General features: G+C 45.2%; 2 protein-coding genes across 3 annotated transcripts in view; both read right to left on the bottom strand.

Moving 5' to 3' along the window:
* Positions 1–2,509: 2,509 nt before the first annotated feature.
* GPX1 (glutathione peroxidase 1) lies at positions 2,510–3,592 on the bottom strand. Its single transcript, XM_040628814.1, has 2 exons — positions 3,258–3,592; positions 2,510–3,071 (listed from the first exon to the last, which is right to left on the bottom strand). The coding sequence occupies exons 1-2, from the start codon at positions 3,525–3,527 to the stop codon at positions 2,712–2,714; spliced, it is 630 nt and encodes a 209-aa protein (XP_040484748.1). The 5' UTR covers positions 3,528–3,592; the 3' UTR covers positions 2,510–2,711.
* Positions 3,593–4,605: 1,013 nt separating this feature from the next.
* RHOA (ras homolog family member A) overlaps positions 4,606–21,126 on the bottom strand; it is a 56,411-nt gene continuing 39,890 nt past the window's right edge. For both annotated transcript variants that reach the window (XM_040628815.1, XM_040628816.1), the window contains 4 exons: positions 13,102–13,258; positions 10,563–10,683; positions 6,730–6,860; positions 4,606–5,849 (listed from right to left, as the gene is read on the bottom strand). In XM_040628815.1, the coding sequence (XP_040484749.1) occupies positions 5,676–5,849; positions 6,730–6,860; positions 10,563–10,683; positions 13,102–13,257 (582 nt within the window). In that variant the 5' untranslated portion in view covers position 13,258 and the 3' untranslated portion in view covers positions 4,606–5,675. The remainder of the gene's footprint in view (positions 5,850–6,729; positions 6,861–10,562; positions 10,684–13,101; positions 13,259–21,126) is intronic.

Genomic DNA, 21,126 nt, shown 5'->3' with positions numbered 1-21,126 from the left:
CCCCGGCATTCCTTCGCTTTTCCTTGTTCACTTGAACTGCTGATTCACGATGAGGTGGGGCGGGTGCAGGTCGGAGCCAGTAGCGGTTTCATGGTTGAATGATAAGGAATGTGTATGTGTAGGCGTGTGTGTTTGTGTGTGTTTGTGTGTGTTGGGGGAAGATGTCCAGTTTCTTGGGGAGGAGGAGGTGGTGGTAACTGGCTTTATTCTGGTTCTTCCTGAAGATGAGAGGGTTGGAAATGACTTTCAGTTAAGGGAGGCAGGCAGCTTAAGTCTTAGGAGGATATGCCCGCCAGGGGCACCCACATTGGAAACTCGTAAGTTCCCTTCTTTGGCAACCCAAGGCATAAACTGAGAGGGAAAAAAAAGTGGGCGAGTAAGAGTGAGTCACCAGGCAGCTTGGGAGGGAAGAGGTTGAAGTTAGTCCGGAAAGCCCTGGGTTCCCATCTAGAGCCTAACCAGAGAATGTGGCCGCGGCAGCACTGACTCTTTACAAGAAACGGGAGAATTGGAGCAGAAGGTCTGTCCTCAGGTTCAGCTGGGAGGTAGCTGAGTAGGATCCTAAGTCCCCAGACTTTCCAAAGCAGTATCTCTGGGTGAGGGCCATGGAACACAAGTTTTAACAAGTACCCTGGTGATTCTTGGAGGCTCTATGTTTAGCTCCTTGAACAGCACCTGGCACATCTCAGACACTTGGTTATCTGGCTTCAGCTCCAGCTGCCCCCCCCCCCCCCACAAACTGTGCTTGCTGAGGAACACTCAATCCACAAGCACTTGCCCCAGCAACCGTTACGAAATATCCCTTCTCATGGCCCCTTGACTCCATCCTTGTGCTCCCCGCTGTGCCTGTTACCTGACCCAGGATTGTGAATCCATAGGCCTCGGGTCTAGGCCCCCAGACCCCGGTTTATTTCTTGCCACTCTCCCCAAGTGATCTCATAGTCTCCAATGGCTACTTACCGTCCCCTTGGCTAGACCTTCGTCTCCACCCCATACTCCTTTTCTGAGCCTCTTCTAACTACCTGCTCCAGATACTCCATCTGGGCGTCTCATGCAAGATGTCTCCATCTGAACACATACTCTTCTCCCCAAGCCTGCCTGTCCTTGTGTTGTCCAACCCAGTCAGTGATGCCCCCTTCCCACGTCAGACCCTTGCACATTGTACTCCCTGCCTGTCCACCCTCCATCAGTTCATTCCTCAGCTGAATGCTTCTTGACTTCTCTTCAGCTTCACTGCCATTTCCTCCAGGAGGGAAGCATGATCTCCCTACTGGGCCGGGCTCTCTTATTCTCAAAGTACCCTGTACTACCTCGAACTCCACATGCTCTTAGTAACGATATAGTCTGCCTTCCCGAGGACTGCGTTCCTGGCAGCCAACAGAACACATGACACGGACCGAATGATGAGCCCACATTCTGGACTGGGTGACACTGCTGACGTGTTTGTGCGTCCTTGTCTACCCAAGCAGCAGCTGCATCCAAGCCGTCCAGAATCCCCTGGACTGTGATAGAAAGTGGCTCCAGGGGCGCCTGGGTGGCTCAGTCGTTCAGCGTCTGCCTTCAGCTCAGGGTGTGATCCCAGGGTCCTGGGATCGAGCCCCACATCAGGCTCCTCCGCTGGGAGCCTGCTTCTTCCTCTCCCACTACCCCTGCCTGTGTTCCCTCTCTTGCTGGCCGTCTCTCTCTCGGTCAAATAAATAAAAAAATAAAATCTTGAAAGAAAGAAAGAAAGAAAGAAAAAGAAAGAAAGAAAGAAAGAAAGGAAGGAAGAAAAAGAAAGAAAGACTCCAAGTCTGTCTCAAAAGATAGGCAGCAGAGCCAAGAGAGGGAGAGAGGTTAGACCCAAACCACACCCGAGAAGCAGCAGCTGGCTTCCAAGATAAGCCCCTACTCTGAGCCTGACCATGCAATTCCAACTGCGAAGTGCCAAGCAGGGCATGGTCAGAAGGGCCAGTTGTATATTCTTCTCACTCTGAATACATGAGAGGCGACAACGGGTAAGGGCGGCATCAGAGCAGACATAAGTAAGTCTGGGTAGCAACATGCAAAGATCTAACAAAGTAATGGGAAAATTTTTGTAAAATGGCATGGTTTTACAACTGTGTAAAGTAGGTGGGCCTGACACTTGGAGAAGCCACAGACTCTGAATGTGTGTGGGAACTCGTGTTCTCTTTTGCGAATGTCATTTCATGCCTAGCATACTTAGAAAGGAGGCTTACTGCCGGCATTTGGCACTTGGCTCTTGACTTGTCTTCCTCTTTCTGGAATCCGGACTTTCTCTTGTAACAGGGCCTTGGGATGGCCCTACTAAAAGAGGGAAAAACACTGGGACAGGAGTTAGGCTTTAAACACCGGAAAGAGTGGATTCCAGACACTGCAGACAAAAGCAAAGGAAGTTCAGGCTTGGCTAAAACAAAGGCCAAGGGGTGGGGACTTAAGCTCACAGCCCTGTGACAATAAGGTTATTAGGGAAGATGTCCCCAAATGACACAGGACACACACAGAGTTCTGCTAACACCCAACACTTTATTACTGAGCAGGCTTGTAAGGGGGGGAGGGGGCGGTGCTGGGATGGACAAGAAGCGCCCAGCTCAGAGGATTTTCCTGGAAATCAGGCGTTCCTCCATGCAGATTTCGAGGAAACACCGTCATGGACGAAATCCCCAGAGGGCAGCGCTGTGACTGCCAAGCAGCAGGGATAGGAGGGTTGCCTAGGCACAGCTGGGCGCCTGGGACAGCAGGGCTTCGATGTCAGGCTCGATATCGATGGTTGGAAAGCGGCGGCTGTACCTGCGCACAGGCACGCCATCCGGGCCCACCAGGAACTTCTCAAAGTTCCAGGCGACGTCGTTGCGGCACACGGGAGACCAGATGATGAACTTTGGGTCGGTCATGAACGCAGTGGCGTCGTCACTGGGGACAGGCAGAGCCTCCCGCAGGAAGGCGAAGAGAGGGTGCGCCTGCGCGCCGTTCACCTCGCACTTCTCAAAAAGCGTAAAGTTGGGCTCGAACCCGCCGCCGGGTCGGACGTACTTGAGGGAATTCAGGATCTCTTCGTTCTTACCGTTCTCCTGCGGGAGGGAAGAAGAGCTTGGAACCCGGGGCCGCAAGAGGGGAAACGATCGGACCGCAAACGAGAAGTTTCTCGATGAGTCACCGGGCTCTTGTCCTTCTTGTACAACCCCTAGGCAGACCTGAACCCCGCCCGGCAGGCGCCCCCTCCCCTCCGCCCCCGCCGCTCTGCCCCCAGCGCGCACCTGATGCCCAAACTGGTTGCACGGGAAACCGAGCACAACCAGGCCCCGGGGCCCGAGGCGCTGCTGCAGCTCGTTCATCTGGGTGTAGTCCCGGACCGTTGTGCCTCAGAGCGACGCCACATTCTCGATGAGCAGCACCTTGCCCCGCAGGGAACCCAGGCTCAGGGGCTCCCCGCCGGTCAGCGGGCGCGCAGAGAAGGCATACACCGAGCGCGGGGCCGCCGCCACTACAGCAGCGGCGGCGGCGGCGGCGAGCGGAGCGGCGCACATGACGGACTTTCCGACTACAATGCGGAGCTTCCGCGGGGGACAGCAAGGACTGTGGAGTCACGTGGCGCAGGGACATTCCCGGCAGCTCCTCCTCCCTCCCCGCCCCGCCCCGCCTCGCCTCATCCGGCCTCCGCCCTCCCTCCAGCCGGGTGGGAGGGTGCGGTCTGGCCGGATGCGGGCACCGCCCATGCAGCGCGGAGCCGCAGGCAAGCCAGGTTCCATCTAGGCAGCGCTGCGCTGGTGGCGTTCCCGCGAGTTACCCGCCCAAGAGGGCTCCGATTCCTTCTCCAAGGTATTTAGTTAAGGGATCGGGCAGGGCCCAAGGAGACTGGGCAGCAACAGCAGCGGGTGCTAAGCCATATTACTCCTCTTGCTGTCAGTGCCCTATTGTCGCCAGGTGCACAGAGCGAGTTGCGACTTGTGGTGGTGCAGTTGGCAGTGTTCTCTCTGCGATGAGGCGCTGTGGCTCTAGGAAGGTTAAGCTGGAGGAAAGTGGGCATTGCCCGGGGTAGCCAGGGCTCTGGCTCCAAAATGCAGCTCTAACTCCTTTCCCTGCGTTCTGGGGCTGCATGACGCATCCTCTCATCCAGGCCTCTGGTCTCTCCTTTTCTATCTCCAGTGTGGCACTGTCCTTAACTCTGGTTTTCCCAAGGAGCCACTGAGGCCCACCCCCTCCCTAGCTTCTGGAGTGGACCCAGCCGATTTCAGGCCATCCTCCATACCCAATCAACTTCACCTGAGGCTCAGGTTCCACTGAAAATGGACAGGAAGAGAAAAATGTCACACTGCTGAGATTCCCCCAGAGGAATGACTGCTTGGAGTACCCCACATGTCTCCCCCGTACACTGAACTCCACACACTAGGCCACTGTGAACTTTAGTGTGACACAAAATAATCATTTCCACCTTCTTAGGAGGAGCCAGGTTAGTGCCAAATCGGGGGGGGGGGGTCAGAATGGGGAGGGGCAACCTGGTATTTCGCACTCTGAAGGAACCTTCCAACGAGAGCTAGGCTGGATGGATATATCCTCCCACTCCCAGCCCTGGAGAGAGCAACACAAACACCAGGATACAGGAAGTTTAGAAAACTGCCTTTATTCTATTAGTAGTTGGAAAAATTAACTGGTACAGAAAAAAAGTTTAGTCAGCTGGAGAGAAGAAAGTGAGTGCCACCCAAGAGAACTGGCGGCTGCTCTGGGGGGGGAACCTGGATACAGTGAGGAAAAAGAGCACTGTGAACTAGAGCCAGACCCTGCAATCCAGGTGAGACAGGTTATGCCACCTTCTGAAGTGTCTAAGTGCCTCAGGCATGAAACCAAATTCCTATTTATTTAGCCCAGCTCTGGGGAGGGGTATGTGGGGTCGAAAAGAGGTGATATGGGCCATCTTTTATCAGAGAAACTGACAAAACGGGAATTTTAAAAATGAATTTTCCATCTGACTTTATTTTCAAATACACTTTCTTTTTTAAAAAACCAATACACTTTCTGCAGGGATGACAAATATCAGTATTAGGAAATCCAATTATACAAAAAATACTACATCTAGTCTGGGGTAGATATATTTATTTTTTGGTAACATACATTAAGTGGCACTAATTACACAGTAACTATAAGGTAACTAACATGAAACCACAGAACTGTAACACTCTGCCACAGCTGCATGGACTTGGGCCTTTCTGGATGGGCATTTTAAAAAAACTGGATGCCCATCACAGAGCTATGCCAATAAAATCTGTTAAGGAGTAAAGCTCTGAAGTAGGGACTCACCAGAGTACCTTGCAGCTGACAGATGACAGGCAGGACATGTTAGTTATAAAGTAGTTACAGCCTAATTCACAAAAGTTACCAACTGTTTCTCTTTCTAGAAAGAAGCAAGAAGTTAAGAAATTCCTTGAATTAGCGCCTGGTGTGTCAGGTGGGAGTGCAGAGGAGGGCTGTTAGAGCAGTGTCAGAAGGACCCCGGTGGTCAGGTGGGTTGGACATCATTAATAATCATGGTTGGCTTCTAAATACTGGTAGCAAGATGACTTCTGATTTGTAATCTTAGGTAAATTATAGATAAATGAAAAAGGCCAGTAATCATACACTAAGATTAATAAACAGCACTTCAAAATTAACCGCATGAGGGCTGTGCTTGCAGCAGGGTTTCACAAGACAAGGCACCCAGATTTTTTCTTCCCACGTCTGGCTTGCAGAGCAGCTCTCGTGGCCATTTCAAAAACCTCCCTCACTCCATCTTTGGTCTTTGCTGAACACTCCATGTACCCAAAAGCGCCAATCCTGTTTGCCATATCTCTGCCTTCTTCCGGTTTCACTGGCTCCTACCAAAGAGAAAAGAGCACTTTCAGTTAAGTGTCACATATATGAAGTAAGTGCAAAGTACTCAAATTCAGCTTAAGAGACTTCTTTTAAAAGCTGCCAAACCCAGATTTGAGTTCTGTCTTATGAACTCATACGCAGTGACCCTCCCTACCCTATATAAAATCCCTACCAAACAAGCTCTTCTCTGGGAAGTAGAGAGAAAGCAGGGAGAGGCCAGAGAAGCCCCGCAGGGTTAAGGAGGGAATCAAGGGCAAAATGATTCAAGCTGTCAATCCAGGGTAAGCACTTGGGTCTTCCTGTACTTAGCTTGACAGAGGACTGAATGCCTCTGGAAGGAAACAGATCCTGACCTTGACATTCAGAGAGAAACCTCAGTGGAGGAACCTGGGCTGAAAGACCTCAAGGCTCTTGTCCTGCACTGGGGAAGCCCTGCCATTGGGCCACCCGGCTTCTCAGAAGCTAAGATGCAACCTCCATCATCACTTTTATAAAGAATCAGGGCTCTCTGGACTCCTTGTCCTCAGGATTTCCTGATCCTTTAGTTGCCACCAATTTAATCTTTGGTCTCACATATACCAAGGTAATAACTGAACCGGGAAATCAAGAGCCTGATAAAAAGCTCCTGCATCTGGGGTACTGACTACTGCTGTTGATGGTCCCTTCTCAGGCAGGCAATCCTTGGAGGCAGAGCACCTCAAAGGAGAGGTTCCCATCTCATATGAGTAGGGAGTCTTAAGGACCCTCTGAGCAGGCCCCAGTGAATGAGGAACAGATGCAAAAAAGAGGCTTCTAGGACTCTCTGCTGGGCCCCCTGCATCCAACCTTGGGCCCTGGGTTTAAGAATGCTACAGGAAAACAGAGCCCAGCACCAGACCATACCTGCTTCATCTTGGCTAGCTCCCGCCTTGTGTGCTCATCATTCCGAAGGTCCTTCTTGTTCCCAACCAGGATGATGGGTACGTTGGGACAGAAGTGCTTGACTTCCGGGGTCCATTTTTCTGGGATGTTTTCTGAAAGAAACAAAATTTGGAGATACATACAATTCTATCTTGAAGAATGTCCAAGAGCCCTACTTAAATTGCAAGGAAACTACTTAAAAAGTATGCTCGGTATTTAATGGAATCTCACTAGTTTCAAAACCACAGAAAAAGACAACCCCTCTTCCACTGAGCACAGAATCACCAGCTTTTCCTCAGTCCCCATTAAGGAGCTCAGCTCCTGTGGAAGTAGGGCCCAGTTAAAGTCTCTGGAGGAGCAAAGGGTCCACAGCGATGCAACCTGACTCAAGGAGGAAAGCTATCCATGGACCATTTCTGTCACTGCTGGCTGGTAATTCTGACCACATCTTACAGAAAGGGTCTCCATTCTAGGGCTGCAGCTGGCCCACGGTCCCCATGTTCTCTCTATACTTTGCTTATGGACCTTCAGCATGACCCCCATCTTGTAGGTTATTGGTATTTCAAATGGCTCAAGAATGACTTCTAAAAATGAGTGATAACCAGTTTCTTGCCAATGCTGTACTAATTTACAAAGGTTGGATGTACACCATGGTGTGTAAGTAGCCCAGGTTCAACCTCCCACAACCACAGCCTTGGGCATCCCAGTGTCAGACATGATTTCATAAAATTGGGATAATAGTATTACCTGCCTTACAGAGGGTTATTCTAAGTCAATGCATACAGAGTACTTAATAATGACAATCATTTAAATGGTCTGCTTGTAATTTGAGGCTATATTTTGGAAGTAAACTATTCAGGGACGTCTTGGGTGGCTCAGTAGGTTAAGCGTCTGCCTTCAACTTGGGTCATGATCTCAGGATCCTGGGATGGACTTCCATGCTGGGCTCTCTGTTCAGAGAGGTGCCTGCTTCTCTCTCTCCCTGCCACTCCGCTTGTTTATGCATACTCTAATTAATAAATAAAAAAATAAAATAAAACAAAATAAAATAAAATAGGTAAACGGTTCATTCTCTGACTTCAACACAAATCATCAAAAGGCAAGAGTTATTTAGAATATGGAAAGATGATGTTCTGTCTTCTGGCTGAAAGACCACATCAGATAAAGAAGCTGTATGAGTGAGGTCAGGAAACTTACAATTCAATGCTCTATTCTTCACCACAGAAGATGGACACTTGACGGTGTCCTTCTTCCTTTGCTACAGCAACAACAGAGTCAATTTGTATCATCAATGTCACAACTTAAAACTCAAAAGTTTTATTCTGAAACAAAGAGGTTCCCAAAGAAGTACAGTGTTCCAGTCCTCAGAATATAGAGTAACAAAGAGAAAAGGACCAATCCATCTACCAACCAAGCCAAACAGCCTCAGCCCGAACGTTGCTCTCACCTCTGCACCTGTGGTCACTTTTCAGTTCAGCTGTGACAGTGGTCACTTTAAAAGGTGAGACATCACTACTCCCTTGCTCAAATCTTTCAAGAGCTCCCATCTCACTCACGATGAAAGGAAAAGTCTACACCATTAACCACATGGCTTTGCAACCCTCACTCCCACCCCTTCTGCTACACTGGATTCCTTCCTTCCTCTTCCTACCGTGGTGACTTTGCATCTCCTGTTCCCCCTACCTGGAAGGTTCTTTTGTTAGGTATCTGTACTGGCTTTCCTCAGATCCTTTAGGTCTTTCCAGAAGTCACCTTTTCAGTATGGTTGCTGACTATTCTATGGTCATCCTCTGAAACAGAATACTACCACAGTTCATTCCATACCCACCTCTAAGAATGTTATTTGTAAAATTTCTTCTATCAGATTTACTGTTTAGATTTACTGTTGTTTTTGCTCTTCTGTCTCCCTTAATCTAGAAGTTTCTTCCATAAATAGGTCTTCAGTAATTATTTGCAAAAAACATATTTGCAAAAAATATGAAATTATTACTCCAATAGTCCTCCTACCCCCTGGAATTCAGGACACACAAATTAAAATGAATTGCCCCTGTCTTGCCTTCTTTTTCACGAATAACTTTAAAACTTTATTTTTTTCTCTTCTTCCCCCTTTTTTAAAAAAGTAGGCTCCATGCCCAACATGAGGCTTGAACTTACAGCCCTGAGCAAGAGTCTCATGCTTTACTGACTGAACCAGCCAGGCGGCCCTAAAACTTTATTTTTTAAATCGGTGACAGCAATCACGTATAGTATCTCCCACCCCCAAAATAATCTGATCACATTGAGGAATATCACTTTGCATGAATTTACAGTGGGGTTGTATGAGGGCCTTTGGGAATTCCAGAAAGCTAGAGAGAAGGAATCCTTATCATCTAGATCAGGGGTCAGCAAATAAAATCTTGTCTGGAGTCTACTTTTAAAAAATACTTATAAAAATAAGTGGTGCCTGGGTGGCTCAGTCAATTAAGCATCTGCCTTCAGCTCAGGTCATGAACCCAGGGTGCTGGGATCGAAGGCTACAGACCTCCTCTGAGACCAGGAGACATGTAGAAAAGTAACTTTTTGCCCTGAAAGTGTTTTTGTCCCTAAAGGATTATACCTAGGATGAGGAGATACAGGGCGCACATTCCTCCTCATTCCCATGGGACTCAAAGTCCACGATGTGTGTGTGAAGGGAGGGTGTTGCATGGCTCTGTTTTTCCTCTGCCCCATCCTCTAGGGCCTTCCAACAGCCCCCCAAAGGAAGCCAGGTTCACCTGAGAAACTAAAACTAAAACAACTGCTTAAAATGATCAAAATGAACCAATGGCAGAGAGTACTTGCTCTGTCTGTCTCAGTCTTGGGAGACAGTGCACAGAGGGCTCAGTCTCAGCTTGATGCCTTGGGAAGCATAACCTTGATCAAGTGGTTCAAAATCTTAGAAGGCCCAAGTATTGTCATTAAAATGAGTACAACCACGATCGGCAAAAAAAGTTCAGATAACCCTAACCTGCTAGCGCAAGCCCACATCACCAGCAGGCCCTCCAAGGTTTGTGTTAATGATGACAATGTTCTTGGCCCAACTGCTACCTTGTAAAGACAGAGCGCTACATCACCAAGAGAGACATTTTATCCTCTTAGGTATAAACTGAAAGTTAGTTTTGTTTCAGGCCTTGGAGCCTTGCTTTGCAGAGTGTTAGGTCAGTATTATTCAGTCTTTTTCTGAAAAAAGGTGGCTTCTGAGATATGTGACCAACTGAGCTAGTGAAATGGTTTAGTTCAAGTCTCTATTAGCTAAGATACTGTAGAAAAGGGCTAAGATGGAGCTTTAAAAATACTACCAGGAGGGGTGCTGGGTGGCTCAGTGACTAAGCATCCAACTATTGATCTTAGGGGAGTCTGCTTCTCTCCATCTCTATGACCCTCCCCGCGCACTCACTCTCTCTTTCAGATAAATAAATAAACCTTTAAACAAACAAACACACTACCAAGAAGTAGCAAATCACCAGTCTAGATATCAGGAAGCAACAGGCTCAATGTGAGTACTGAAAAAAGGTGTGAGCACCCAAAAAAGGCATTCCCCAAACCTCAGTTGAAAAGATGGCTTTGTATTTGGAACCCACCTACTTTACAAGGTAGACACACAGGAGACCTAGGCTGAAAAGTGACCCAGGGCCCAGGTTTTATAGTTCCAAAGCTCTAGGACTCTGGTCACTGATGATTCCTTCTGTGAAGGTGATGTTTGCTTTTCAACCACTGGATGCACAGAAAGGACCTGAGAAGCCAAGGGTCACCAGGCTCACAGACAGTGACAAACATCAGGCTGCGGAGTTACTCACCTAAACTATCAGGGCTGTCAATGGAGAAACACATCAGTATAACATCAGTGTCCGGATAGGAGAGAGGCCTCAAGCGATCATAATCTTCCTGCCCAGCTGTATCCCACAAAGCCAACTCTACCTGTGATAGGAAAAATAAACACAAGAATGCAAGGTTAATCCTTCCCACTCTCAGAAGAAGTGGTACTCACCAGAGTACATTCAAATGGCAAACTGCCCAAAATAGTAAAACAAGCCTGAGGTAGGGGGTGTTTAAATTGTTTTAGGTTGAAATTTCCCAAAATACTAGAACTATATAAAGTACATAATTTAAAATATCAAGTCAAAAATAACTTTGTAGTTTGTAAGAAGCACAGTATTTAATTATAAACAAGATTCTACGTAGAAAAACAGATGAACAAGAAATATCAAACTGTAAACAACATTCTATCAGGTGTACAAAACAAGATAGGGAAACACCAGACCTGAGTAACTTTTCCCAATACAATCTAATTCAACTGTTTGATTACTTTGTCTCATCATTATGCCCCAATGTGCAAACAGGGAGACAAGACTGTATTTGAGGGGCGTCTGGGTGGCTAAGTCGGTTAAGCGTCTGCCTTCCGCTCAGGTTGTGATCTCAGGGTCCTGGGATCCAGCTCCATATTGGGCTCCCTACTCAGTGGGGAGTCTACTTCTCCCTCTCCATCTCCCTCTGTTCCTCCCCGCACTCATGATCACTCTCTCTCAAATAAATAAATAAATTCTTAAAAAGATTATATTTGAGTTGGTGGGTAAGAAAAGACACCATGCTGGATGTTAGGCAAGGTCTGAGTGGACAAGAAAGGTCTCTGGATCTCCCTTTTCCACTCAAAAAATGTCTGAATGAAAGCATCACTAAGAGAGCAGGGTAGCCCTTTCACCCCTGGGAACCTGCTCACCTTCCTGTAGTAGGAGGGCAAACTGATGCCTGGGCTCTGGACATAGGTCTCCTTCCATGTTGTCCAGCACCGCAGCCAGCCTTGTGATTTCTCACAACCAGAATGGGATTTTAATGCTTCTGCTCAGGGACACTTTGGGGCCAGAAGCTCTTTTTCTAGTACTTGGAATATCCTTTTTTCCCCAGAGACTTCACAACCCATATTTCAAAGTTTCTAAATATCATTCTTTCCTTAAAGTTGATGGCTAATTATCTCTTCCACCCTCCGAGACCTCTGCCCTAGGATGCATCGCTCACATCCTCCACTAGGCCCACTGTACTTCTGTCATGCACATACACCACAGGTTTGGTATGTGTATTTCTAATACACTGATACCCAAGCCTCACAACAGAATGGACCTCAGAATGGTACAGCTCATTCACTCTCTGCCAGATCACACTACCTTGGCCCCTCCAGGCCTCATGTGTGCTCAGTTAGACACATCCAGCCCTGACTATCTCCTGAGAAATGCTTCAGGGTGTTGCCCCTGTCTCTTGTCAGAATGGGCTTTTCCATCTTTGGTAGGTCTGTTCCTGGGACCACAATCACCTAGAATCTTGGATGGTTTCCTAGGCTATTTCTGTATACTCTTAAATGAACATTCCTAGGCAGCACCCTCTCTCAACTTGGAGGCTACTGAGCTGCTATCAAGCACTTTTATTTCGGGGACCCCAGAATTCTGAATAGTTGGCTTATGTGTTTTCCATACACGGTGCCACAAACTGAAGCTAGGTAGCACTGGGACAGAAAGAGATTAATAGGTAAAGCAGGCAAATGAGAAGGGAGAAAGGACATGGAATTATGGGGGCCAATATATTAGGTGCTACCAGCATGAGACATGTGACTGAATGCCCAAAAGGACTGACTATATTGAAGAGCCCCTTGTTCTAGTTTTCTTTTCAGCTGACCCATCTGCAGTAAGAATTTCATGCCTCTTCAAAAGTTGTACAGGAGCTGGGTAAGACATTATTTTGCCAAAAAACGGAACAAAAAATTTTAAAAATATATAAACTCTAATTCCAGGAGAGTTTTGCTCTAGTCTTGCCAGTGGACTTTCAGGACAGACACGAAGAGACACTGTCCTTGTTGCCAGTGACAGGTAATTGAAGCAATGGTGGCGGCCTATTTATGTTAAAGTAAAAAACCATTACAAAAAATTAACTATGAGGATGTTATTTAAATGTCACACTGCTGGTGGTGTAGATTAGTATACCCCTTTGAGACCCATAAAATGACCTTTTTGACCTAGTAACCTCATACTTCACTGAATGAAATATCATGAGAATGGGGGGGGGGAGGTCCATCCATACGAAGAGATTCATTTTAGCATTATCCATCTGGCAACAAACTAAATTTCAAACATAAAGCTGTAAAGAGGCTTCCCTATGTAAAATACATAGGGATGTGAGTAAAGTCTAGATGATAGCAGTCACAAATGAACCAAGCTGGGCTATGATTCAAACGTGCTTACTATTTTATTGTGTACTAAAGACACAAAAAGGCCTAATTCTCTACAGGCTCTATGAACATCTTTGCCTAAGATGCAAAATGAAACCAGTTGTTATGAAAAGTGTACTCACCTGCTTCCCATCAACTTCAATATCTGCCACATAGTTCTCAAACACTGTGGGTACATACACCTCTGGGAACTGGTCCTTGCTAAAGACGATGAGCAAACAAGTCTTGCCACAGGCTCCATCACCAACAATCACCAGTTTCTTCCGGATGGCAGCCATGCTGAAACATGAGACAAAGCTGTTATCTAGAACGCACAAGAAGCTATTAATAGCTTCAGGCTATGACACACACTTTTCTGACCATGGGGCACAAGCCTCTATTACCACACCCAAATACAAAATGCTAATACAACTTTCCCCTTGACACCAAAACTCCACAACTAATGATTATACCTTTTACGCTTTTTTTCTTTTTAAGATTTCATTTATTTATTTGAGAGAGAGAGAGAGAGAGAGAGAGTGGGTGAGTGGAGTGACGGGGGGTGGGGGAAGAATCTTAAGTAAACTCGGTGCTGAATGCAGAGCCTGACTTGGGGCTCTATCCCAGGACCATGAGATCACAACCTGAGCTGAAACCAAGAATCGGACCCTTAACTGACCGTGTCCAGGCACCCCAAACTAACGACTATAGTTAATGGTAAAAAGACCGAAAACTATTCCTCAAGATTAGGAACAAGACAAGAATGGCCACTCTTGCCACTTCTATCCAAATGATAATGGAGATTCTAGCCAGAGTAATTAAGCAAGAAAACAAAATAAGACAACCAGATTGAAAAGGAAGAAATAAAACTATCTTAATTTGCAGATGACAAGACTTTATATATGGAAAATCCTAAGGAATCCACTAAAAATTACTAGAACAAATTCAGTAAGGTTTCGGGATACAAGATGAACATACAAAAACCAATTGTATTTCTATAACCTAGCAATGAACAAAGTGAAAATGAAATTAAGAAGACAATTTCATTTACAATAGCTTCAAAAAGAACAGGGATAAATTTAACAAAAGTACAAAATATACTCTGAAAACTCCAAAACGTTGTTCAGAGAAAGATCAAAATGAATGAAAAAACATTCATCTTTTTGGATTGGAATACTGTAAAATGGCAACATCCTCCAAATTATTCTACAGATTCAAGACAATCCCTAACAAAATACTAGCTGGCTTCTTGAATTGAGAGTCCAGAAATAAGCCTCCACATTTAGGGTCAAGTAAGGATGCCGAGACAATCTGATGAAGGAAAAACCATCTTTTCAATAATGGTACTCAGACAACTTAATAGAGCCACACAAAAGAATGAAGTTAGAAAGCTACACCTCACAGCATACACAAAAATTAACTCAAGACGGATTATAGGCCCAGGGGTGCCTGGGTGTCTCAGTCAGTTAAGCATATGCCTTTGGCTCAGGTCATGATCCCAGGGTCCTGAGATCAAGCCGTGCACCGGCTCCCTGCTCAGTGGAAAGCCTGCTTCTCCCTCTCCCTCTGCCCTACTCCTGCTCGCTCTATCTCAAATAAATAAAATCTCTTAAAAAAAAAAAAAAGATTATAGGCCCAAAGGTAAGAGCTAAAACCATAAAATATTTAACTCCCTATTCCCCTTTCCTCCCCACTCACCCCTGACAACCACCATTCTACCTTCTGTCTCTGAATTTTACTACTAGCTACTTCATGTGGATGGACGTGGAATCAAGCAGCATTCGCCCTTTTGGGATTGGCTTATTTCACACTGCATAACGTCTTCAAGGTTCATACATGTTGTAGCACGTGTCAGAATTTCCTTCCTTTTTAAAGTTGAATAACATTCCGTTGAATGTGTATACACTACGTTGTTTATCCATTGATCCACTGATAAATACTGGGCAGCTTCTACCTCTTGGGCACTGTGAATAATATATTTAAGAATATATTGGGGGGGTGTAGGTGGCACAGTTGGTTGGGTGTCCAACTCCTGGTTTCAGCTCAGGTCGTGGTCTCAGGGTCCTGGGGTCCTGAAATCAAGCTCCGTGTCAGGCTCCATGCTCAGCACAGAGTCTGCTTGAGACTCTCTCCCCCTCTCCCTCTGGCCCACCCCTCCATGTATGCTTGCCTGCTCTGATAAATAAGTTAATACTTATCACTAGCAACCAAAGAAAAAATAGGTAATTGGACTTTTCGTTAAAATTTTTAAAACTTTTGTGCTTCAAGAGATACCATCAAGGAAATGAGAAGACCTGGGGCACCTGGCTGGCTCAGCATATGAGTTTTGATCTCAGAGTCCTGAGGTCAAGCCCCAGGCTGGGTGTGGAGCCTACGTTTAAAAAGAAAAAAAAAAAAGAAAAGAAAAAAGAAAAGAAGAAGACAACCCACCGAATAGGAACAAATGTTAGCAAATATCATATCTAATAAGGGATTTGTATGCAGAATACATAAAGAACCCTTAGAACTCAACAACAAAAAAGCAGCTTAGGCAGTTGATCTGACTCAGGGTCTCTCATGAGATTGCAATAAAGATGTTGATTTGGGGGGTGCCTCAGTGGCTCAGCTGGTTAAGCATCTGACTCTTGGTTTCAGCTTAGGTCCTGATCTCAGGGTAGTGAGATCTAGCCCCACATCAGGCTCTGCACTCAGTGCATAATCTGCTTGAGATTCTTTCCCCCTTCTTCCTCCTCCCCCACTGTTCCTCCCCCCCGTACTCATGCATTCTGTAAAAGATTAAAATCTAAAAAAAAAGAGAGGCGCAAAGGATCCTAATAGATATGACCCAGCAATTCCATTCCTAGACATACATCTGAAAAAAATGAAAACCTATGTCCACACAAATACTTATACACAAATGTTCATAGCAGCATTAAAATATTCATCACAGGGGTGCCTGGGTGGCACAGCGGTTAAGCGTCTGCCTTCGGCTCAGGGCGTGATCCTGGCGTTGTGGGATCGAGCCCCACATCAGGCTCCTCCGCTATGAGCCTGCTTCTTCCTCTCCCACTCCCCCTGCTTGTGTTCCCTCTCTCGCTGGCTGTCTCTATCTCTGTCGAATAAATAAATAAAATCTTTAAAAAAAAATATTCATCACAGTCAGGGAACCTGGGTGGCTCTGTCATTATTAACTGTCCACTCTTGGTTTTGGCTGGGGTTGCGAGATTGAGCCCCACCTTGGGCTCAGCACTCAGCAAGGAGTCAGCTTGAAGATTCTCTCCCTCTCCCTCCTTGTGTACTCTCTAAATAAATAAAATCTTTTTTTTTTAAACAGATTTTATTTATTTGACAGAGAGAGAACAAGCAGGGGAAACGGCAGGCAGAGGGAGAGAGAGAAGCAGGCCCCCCACGGAGCAGGGAGCCCAACGTGGGGCTCGATCCCAGGACCCCAGGATCATGACCTGACCTGAAGGCAGACGCTTAACCAACTGAGCCACTCAGGCGCCCCCAAAAATCTTTTTTTCCTCCAAAAAGTGGAAACAAACCAAACATCCAACAACTAATGAACAGATAAAATGTGGTGTATATATCCATTCAACAGAATCATGTTCAGCAATAAAGAGAGGGAAAAGTGCTGATACATACTACAGTATGAATGAAACTTGAAAGCATTACATACGTGAAAGAAGATAGCCACAAAGAACCACATATTAAGTGTCTCCATTTGAATAAAATTTCCAGGGTTAACCTCGCTGGCTCAGTCAGTAGAGCACGGGACTCATCTCAGGGTCATGAGTTCAAGCTCCACATTAAAATTAAAAAAAAAAAAACAACAACAATCCGTGTGTGTATATATGTATATGTATATGTGTGTATATATAAAATGTTCAGAATAGGAAAATACAGAGGCAGAAAGTAAGTTGGTGGTTGCCTAAGGGAGTTGGAGGAAGGAGGAAAGAAAATGATTACAAAGGGAATGATGACGAAATTGTCATGAGATGGATGCACAGCAACAGCTCTATGAGTATACTACATAGTGTGAATATGAGACACTGAATTGTACGCTCAAATGGGTAGACTGTAAGGTATGTGGGGTGTATTTCAATAAAGCTGTTACAAAAAAAAAAAACAAAAAAAACCACAACACCAAACAAACCCTCCAGAATCCTTCCATTTGCCAGAGACTAACTAATAGTCAATCACCCCAATTTCCACCATTCCCTCTTAGAACAGCACTCCAGCTTTTAGCTGTGTACTCTGTTGCCTAAGTTAAAAGACTACATTTCTTAGCCTCCCTTACATTAGAGGTATAACTGTGTTAGAAGTTCTAGCTCATGAAATGTAATCAGCAATGCCTGTGGGACTTCCAGGAAGCCTTCCTTAAAGTGAAGTCACATGCCTTTCCTCATTCCCTTCCTCCTTCCTGGTGCTTAAACCCGGAGCCAAGGCTCCTTTCTGAACAGCCATCCTGGAATGTGAGGATGTAGATGTGTGGATGAAGAACATAGGTGCCACATTCCAGAGTTGTAGAAATAAAAGGCAGAAAGAACCTGGATCCTAGATGCTCTTGGGAGCCACCATCTCAGCCCGACTGCCTACACTTCCACACTCCGTCATGTGAAAAATAAATAACTGTCTTCTTTAAGAGGATATTTTTCAGGTCTTTGTTACCTGTAGTCAAACCAATGCTCAACAATACATGCTCACAAAACCAGACTATCTAAAGGGAATGCTTCCCAAACTGGAGCAGGTATGATAATTCACTGGGGATACATGAAAGAAACATGAGAAACACATTTTTAAGTCCAGAAAACCTAAGGAATTTAGCTTTACAATTTTAATTGCATAAACTTGTAAGCAGAAGATCCCATAATGGGAAGGGCTCACAGTACTGCCATCATGAATTTGTGAGTTCTCAGTATGCTTAACATACAGCAATATGTGCCTAAATATATACATAGACTTTATGAAGTGTGAACCAAACCCAAAAGTGATCTAGTGATTTTTTAAAGATTTTTTATTTTTTGCACAAAAGCATTTAGATCGAGGATAATACTAATAACAAAAGTACAATAATAAGCATAAACAGGAAATGTGCTCGATATTCTTCAAACAGCAGGAGCATGCAGGGGAGTCTGCCTGGCTCAGTCAGTAGTAGGCATGTGACTCTTGAACTCGGGGTAGTGAGTTTAAGCCCCACATTGGGCTTGGAGCCTACTTTAAAAAAAATAAACAATAGGAGCATGCAATCAAAACAGTATTATAGGGGCGCCTGGGTGGCTCAGTTGTAAAGCATCTGCCTTTGGCTCAGGTCGTGATCCCAGCGTTGTGGGATCAAGCCCTGCATCCAGCTCCCTGCTCAGCGGGGAGCCTGCTTCTCCCTCTCCCACTCCCCCTGCTGTGTTCCCTCTCTCATTGCCTCTCTCTCTGTCAAATAAATAAATAAAGTCTTTATAAAAAACAAAACAAAAACAGTATTGTATTGAGACCAGCCTTTAAACTACAGCCCAGTACCCTGGCCACCCCTTCAGCTCCCTTTTCCTTTTTTGCTTTGGATTCCTAAGGATATGGGACCTGTCTCAGGGTCCTGTAGTTTTTCACTTGTGTTTTTCTCTTCCAAATGGACTGCAAATCACGCAAGGGCAAAAAATATATCTTAAATTTCTTTGCAGCCTTATGCAGTTTGGTACTTTAGTGGGCATGTAGTAGGTATTATTAAATAAATACAAGAAAACCAAAAACCAAAAAACATTTTTTTAAATGAGAAAGGAGATAGATTACCTCATTTTCAGAATCCAGGGCACAGACACTAATGGATTTACCTCTTAAAATATCGTTCCTCTAGGTTCAGTCTGACTGCTAACATCTTAATCATTTTCTGTTTTTTTCATGCTCTCAAATTCACTTCAAGATTTTATATACTTTACACATCTCTTCAGGCCTAACTTGTACTGGTTTGTGCCCAAAGTCAAACAACCATGGCAAACAAAATTCAAGAAATCCCTGGTTTAAAAAAAGGCTGCCAGCTCTGAATACTTCCTTCTTAGAAGGCACTCAAGTCTCAAGAAATAATTTCTCTCAATCTAATGTGGTTAAAGATGCACGAAATGGAAATGTCAGGGAGCAATCAAAAAAGCTTTGGGAAATTTTCCTTGGGGAACATTCGGCCCAGGAAAAGTGTAAAACCAATCAGCCTCTACTGGTGAGAAAGACAGAAATTACAAGTGATTATGGGACAAAATGAAAATGAAAGCCTAGAATTACAAGCTGATTTCTGGGGGTCTGGCCACACAACCAGAGTTGTTGTCAAGAAGTGAAAAGTAAAAATATCAGGTCATTTCCTGAAATGACCCAGGAAAATGTTACTCTAGTCTTTCCTTTTAACTTTGCTATAAATCCAGCATCTTTTTCAAGTACATGGCTTGCCACAGCTTAAGAAAGGAAATCACACTCAGCTCTACCAGATGTGTCATTTTCTAGGCTGAATGCAGCCTCAGAAACAATTCTTAAGAGCTTTGAGGAGAAGTTTATTTGTCCAGTATAAGTCAGATATGACATATTTAAGTCACCTGTAACAGTACGTAAATGACTATAAATTTCCTTCCTCAGTTCAAAACCTTTATGTAAGTTACTGTGCCACCCTCATGGAAGTCAAAAGGAAAAAGAAAGGTTGAAAGGAGATTGATCTCCCATGGTGCTGAGAGGGCACAGAAAATACCTACTTCAATTTATGTTATCTGCCATCACAAGACCAGTCTTTCCCCCCAGTCTCAAAAAATTGTGTTCTGGATGTGGACCAGACTTTGGCAAATTACATTATGCAGTTACTGTTAACAAAGACCACCAATATTGTAATATATTTCCCACCAACATGCAAATAGAAATGGATGCCCAAGAAAAGCAATAGATACTTAACAGACACAAGAGCAGACAGCTAGCTCACTGACTCAGGAGCCCACACCATAGGCCTCCAGGGCAGCACTCCTCTACAGGGGGTACAGTATCTCAGCAAGCATTTCTTATGGGGTCTGGCATCAGAGGAGGCACTCAGTGAATAGCAGCTCCTACTACTACGGTCACGGTCTCTCCCTCCAGCTAGGCCTAACCTCACGTCCTCTAGCACCTTTCAATTCATACAGTATTGCCACATGCGGTATCCCACACCTCCTTTATCTCTTCCTTTCTAAGGGCTTCCTTCTCTCAGTCTACAACAAAGTGCAGAGTGCCCCTACTTTAAAATAATGAATCTTCCCACATTCATGCTTTCTTCTGGTTACTGTTCTCTCTCTGGCCTGCTTCAAAGAAAAGCTATACATTTCTGTTTCTTCATACCCACTGGCTTGCTTAAAATCCTTTCAACCTGCCTTCTGCCCAAACTACCAAAACCTTCTCAGAAATCACCAATGACTTCCCTTCACAAAATACAGTCCACATTCTCCTTGGTATTTTTTGTTGTGACTTACCTCCCTAACAAAATAATGCTGATGTACTGATCTCTGTTGTCTGTCTCATTAGCTATAGCCTCCACACCTAATCGCTCTCAGAAATGCTGGGTTTTTCCCTCATTCTCCTAATATTCTACCTATCTCCGGGGATTTCAATTCTTCAAAAAACACTTCATTCCCAAATCTCTCTCTCTGACCCAGTCCCTGTTCTAAAACTTCTGATACACCTCAATTCTATGCTCTACTTGCATCTCAAATTCAACATCTTCCAGACATCATCCCAACTTCTGTCCAATCTTCTTTTCCCAGTTACCTCAATTTTGGTGATGAAAACAAAATTATACTCCTAAATACTCAACTCACTGTAGAAACCCTGTGGTTTGGGGTGCCTGGGTGGCTCAGATAGTTAAGCATCCGACTCTTCATTTGGCTCAGGTCATGATCTCAGGGTTGTGAGATGGAGCCCCAAGTCTGGCTCTGAACTGGGCGGGGCGCCTGCTTAAGATTCTCCCTCTCTCCCTCTGCCCCTCCCTCTCTAATAAAAAAGCAAAGAAAAGAAACCCTGTGGTTACACAATTCTCTTACTTCCTTTGTTTCTCACAGCAAGACTGCTTTCAAGTTCTGGGGAATTCTGTCCCTTCACGGGTCTCCCTTCCACCACTACCACTACCCACTTTGACTTTCCATCACTGTTCAAGTCCTCAGTCCTCAGTACTACCTACCTGGAAAAAAAGCAAAAATCCA

Source organism: Ursus maritimus, unplaced genomic scaffold, assembly GCF_017311325.1.
Source record: "Ursus maritimus isolate PB19 unplaced genomic scaffold, ASM1731132v1 scaffold_14, whole genome shotgun sequence".
Lineage (NCBI taxonomy): Eukaryota > Metazoa > Chordata > Mammalia > Carnivora > Ursidae > Ursus > Ursus maritimus.
The sequence above is the reverse complement of the archived record's forward strand: the minus strand, read 5'-3'. Positions and strand labels throughout refer to the sequence as shown.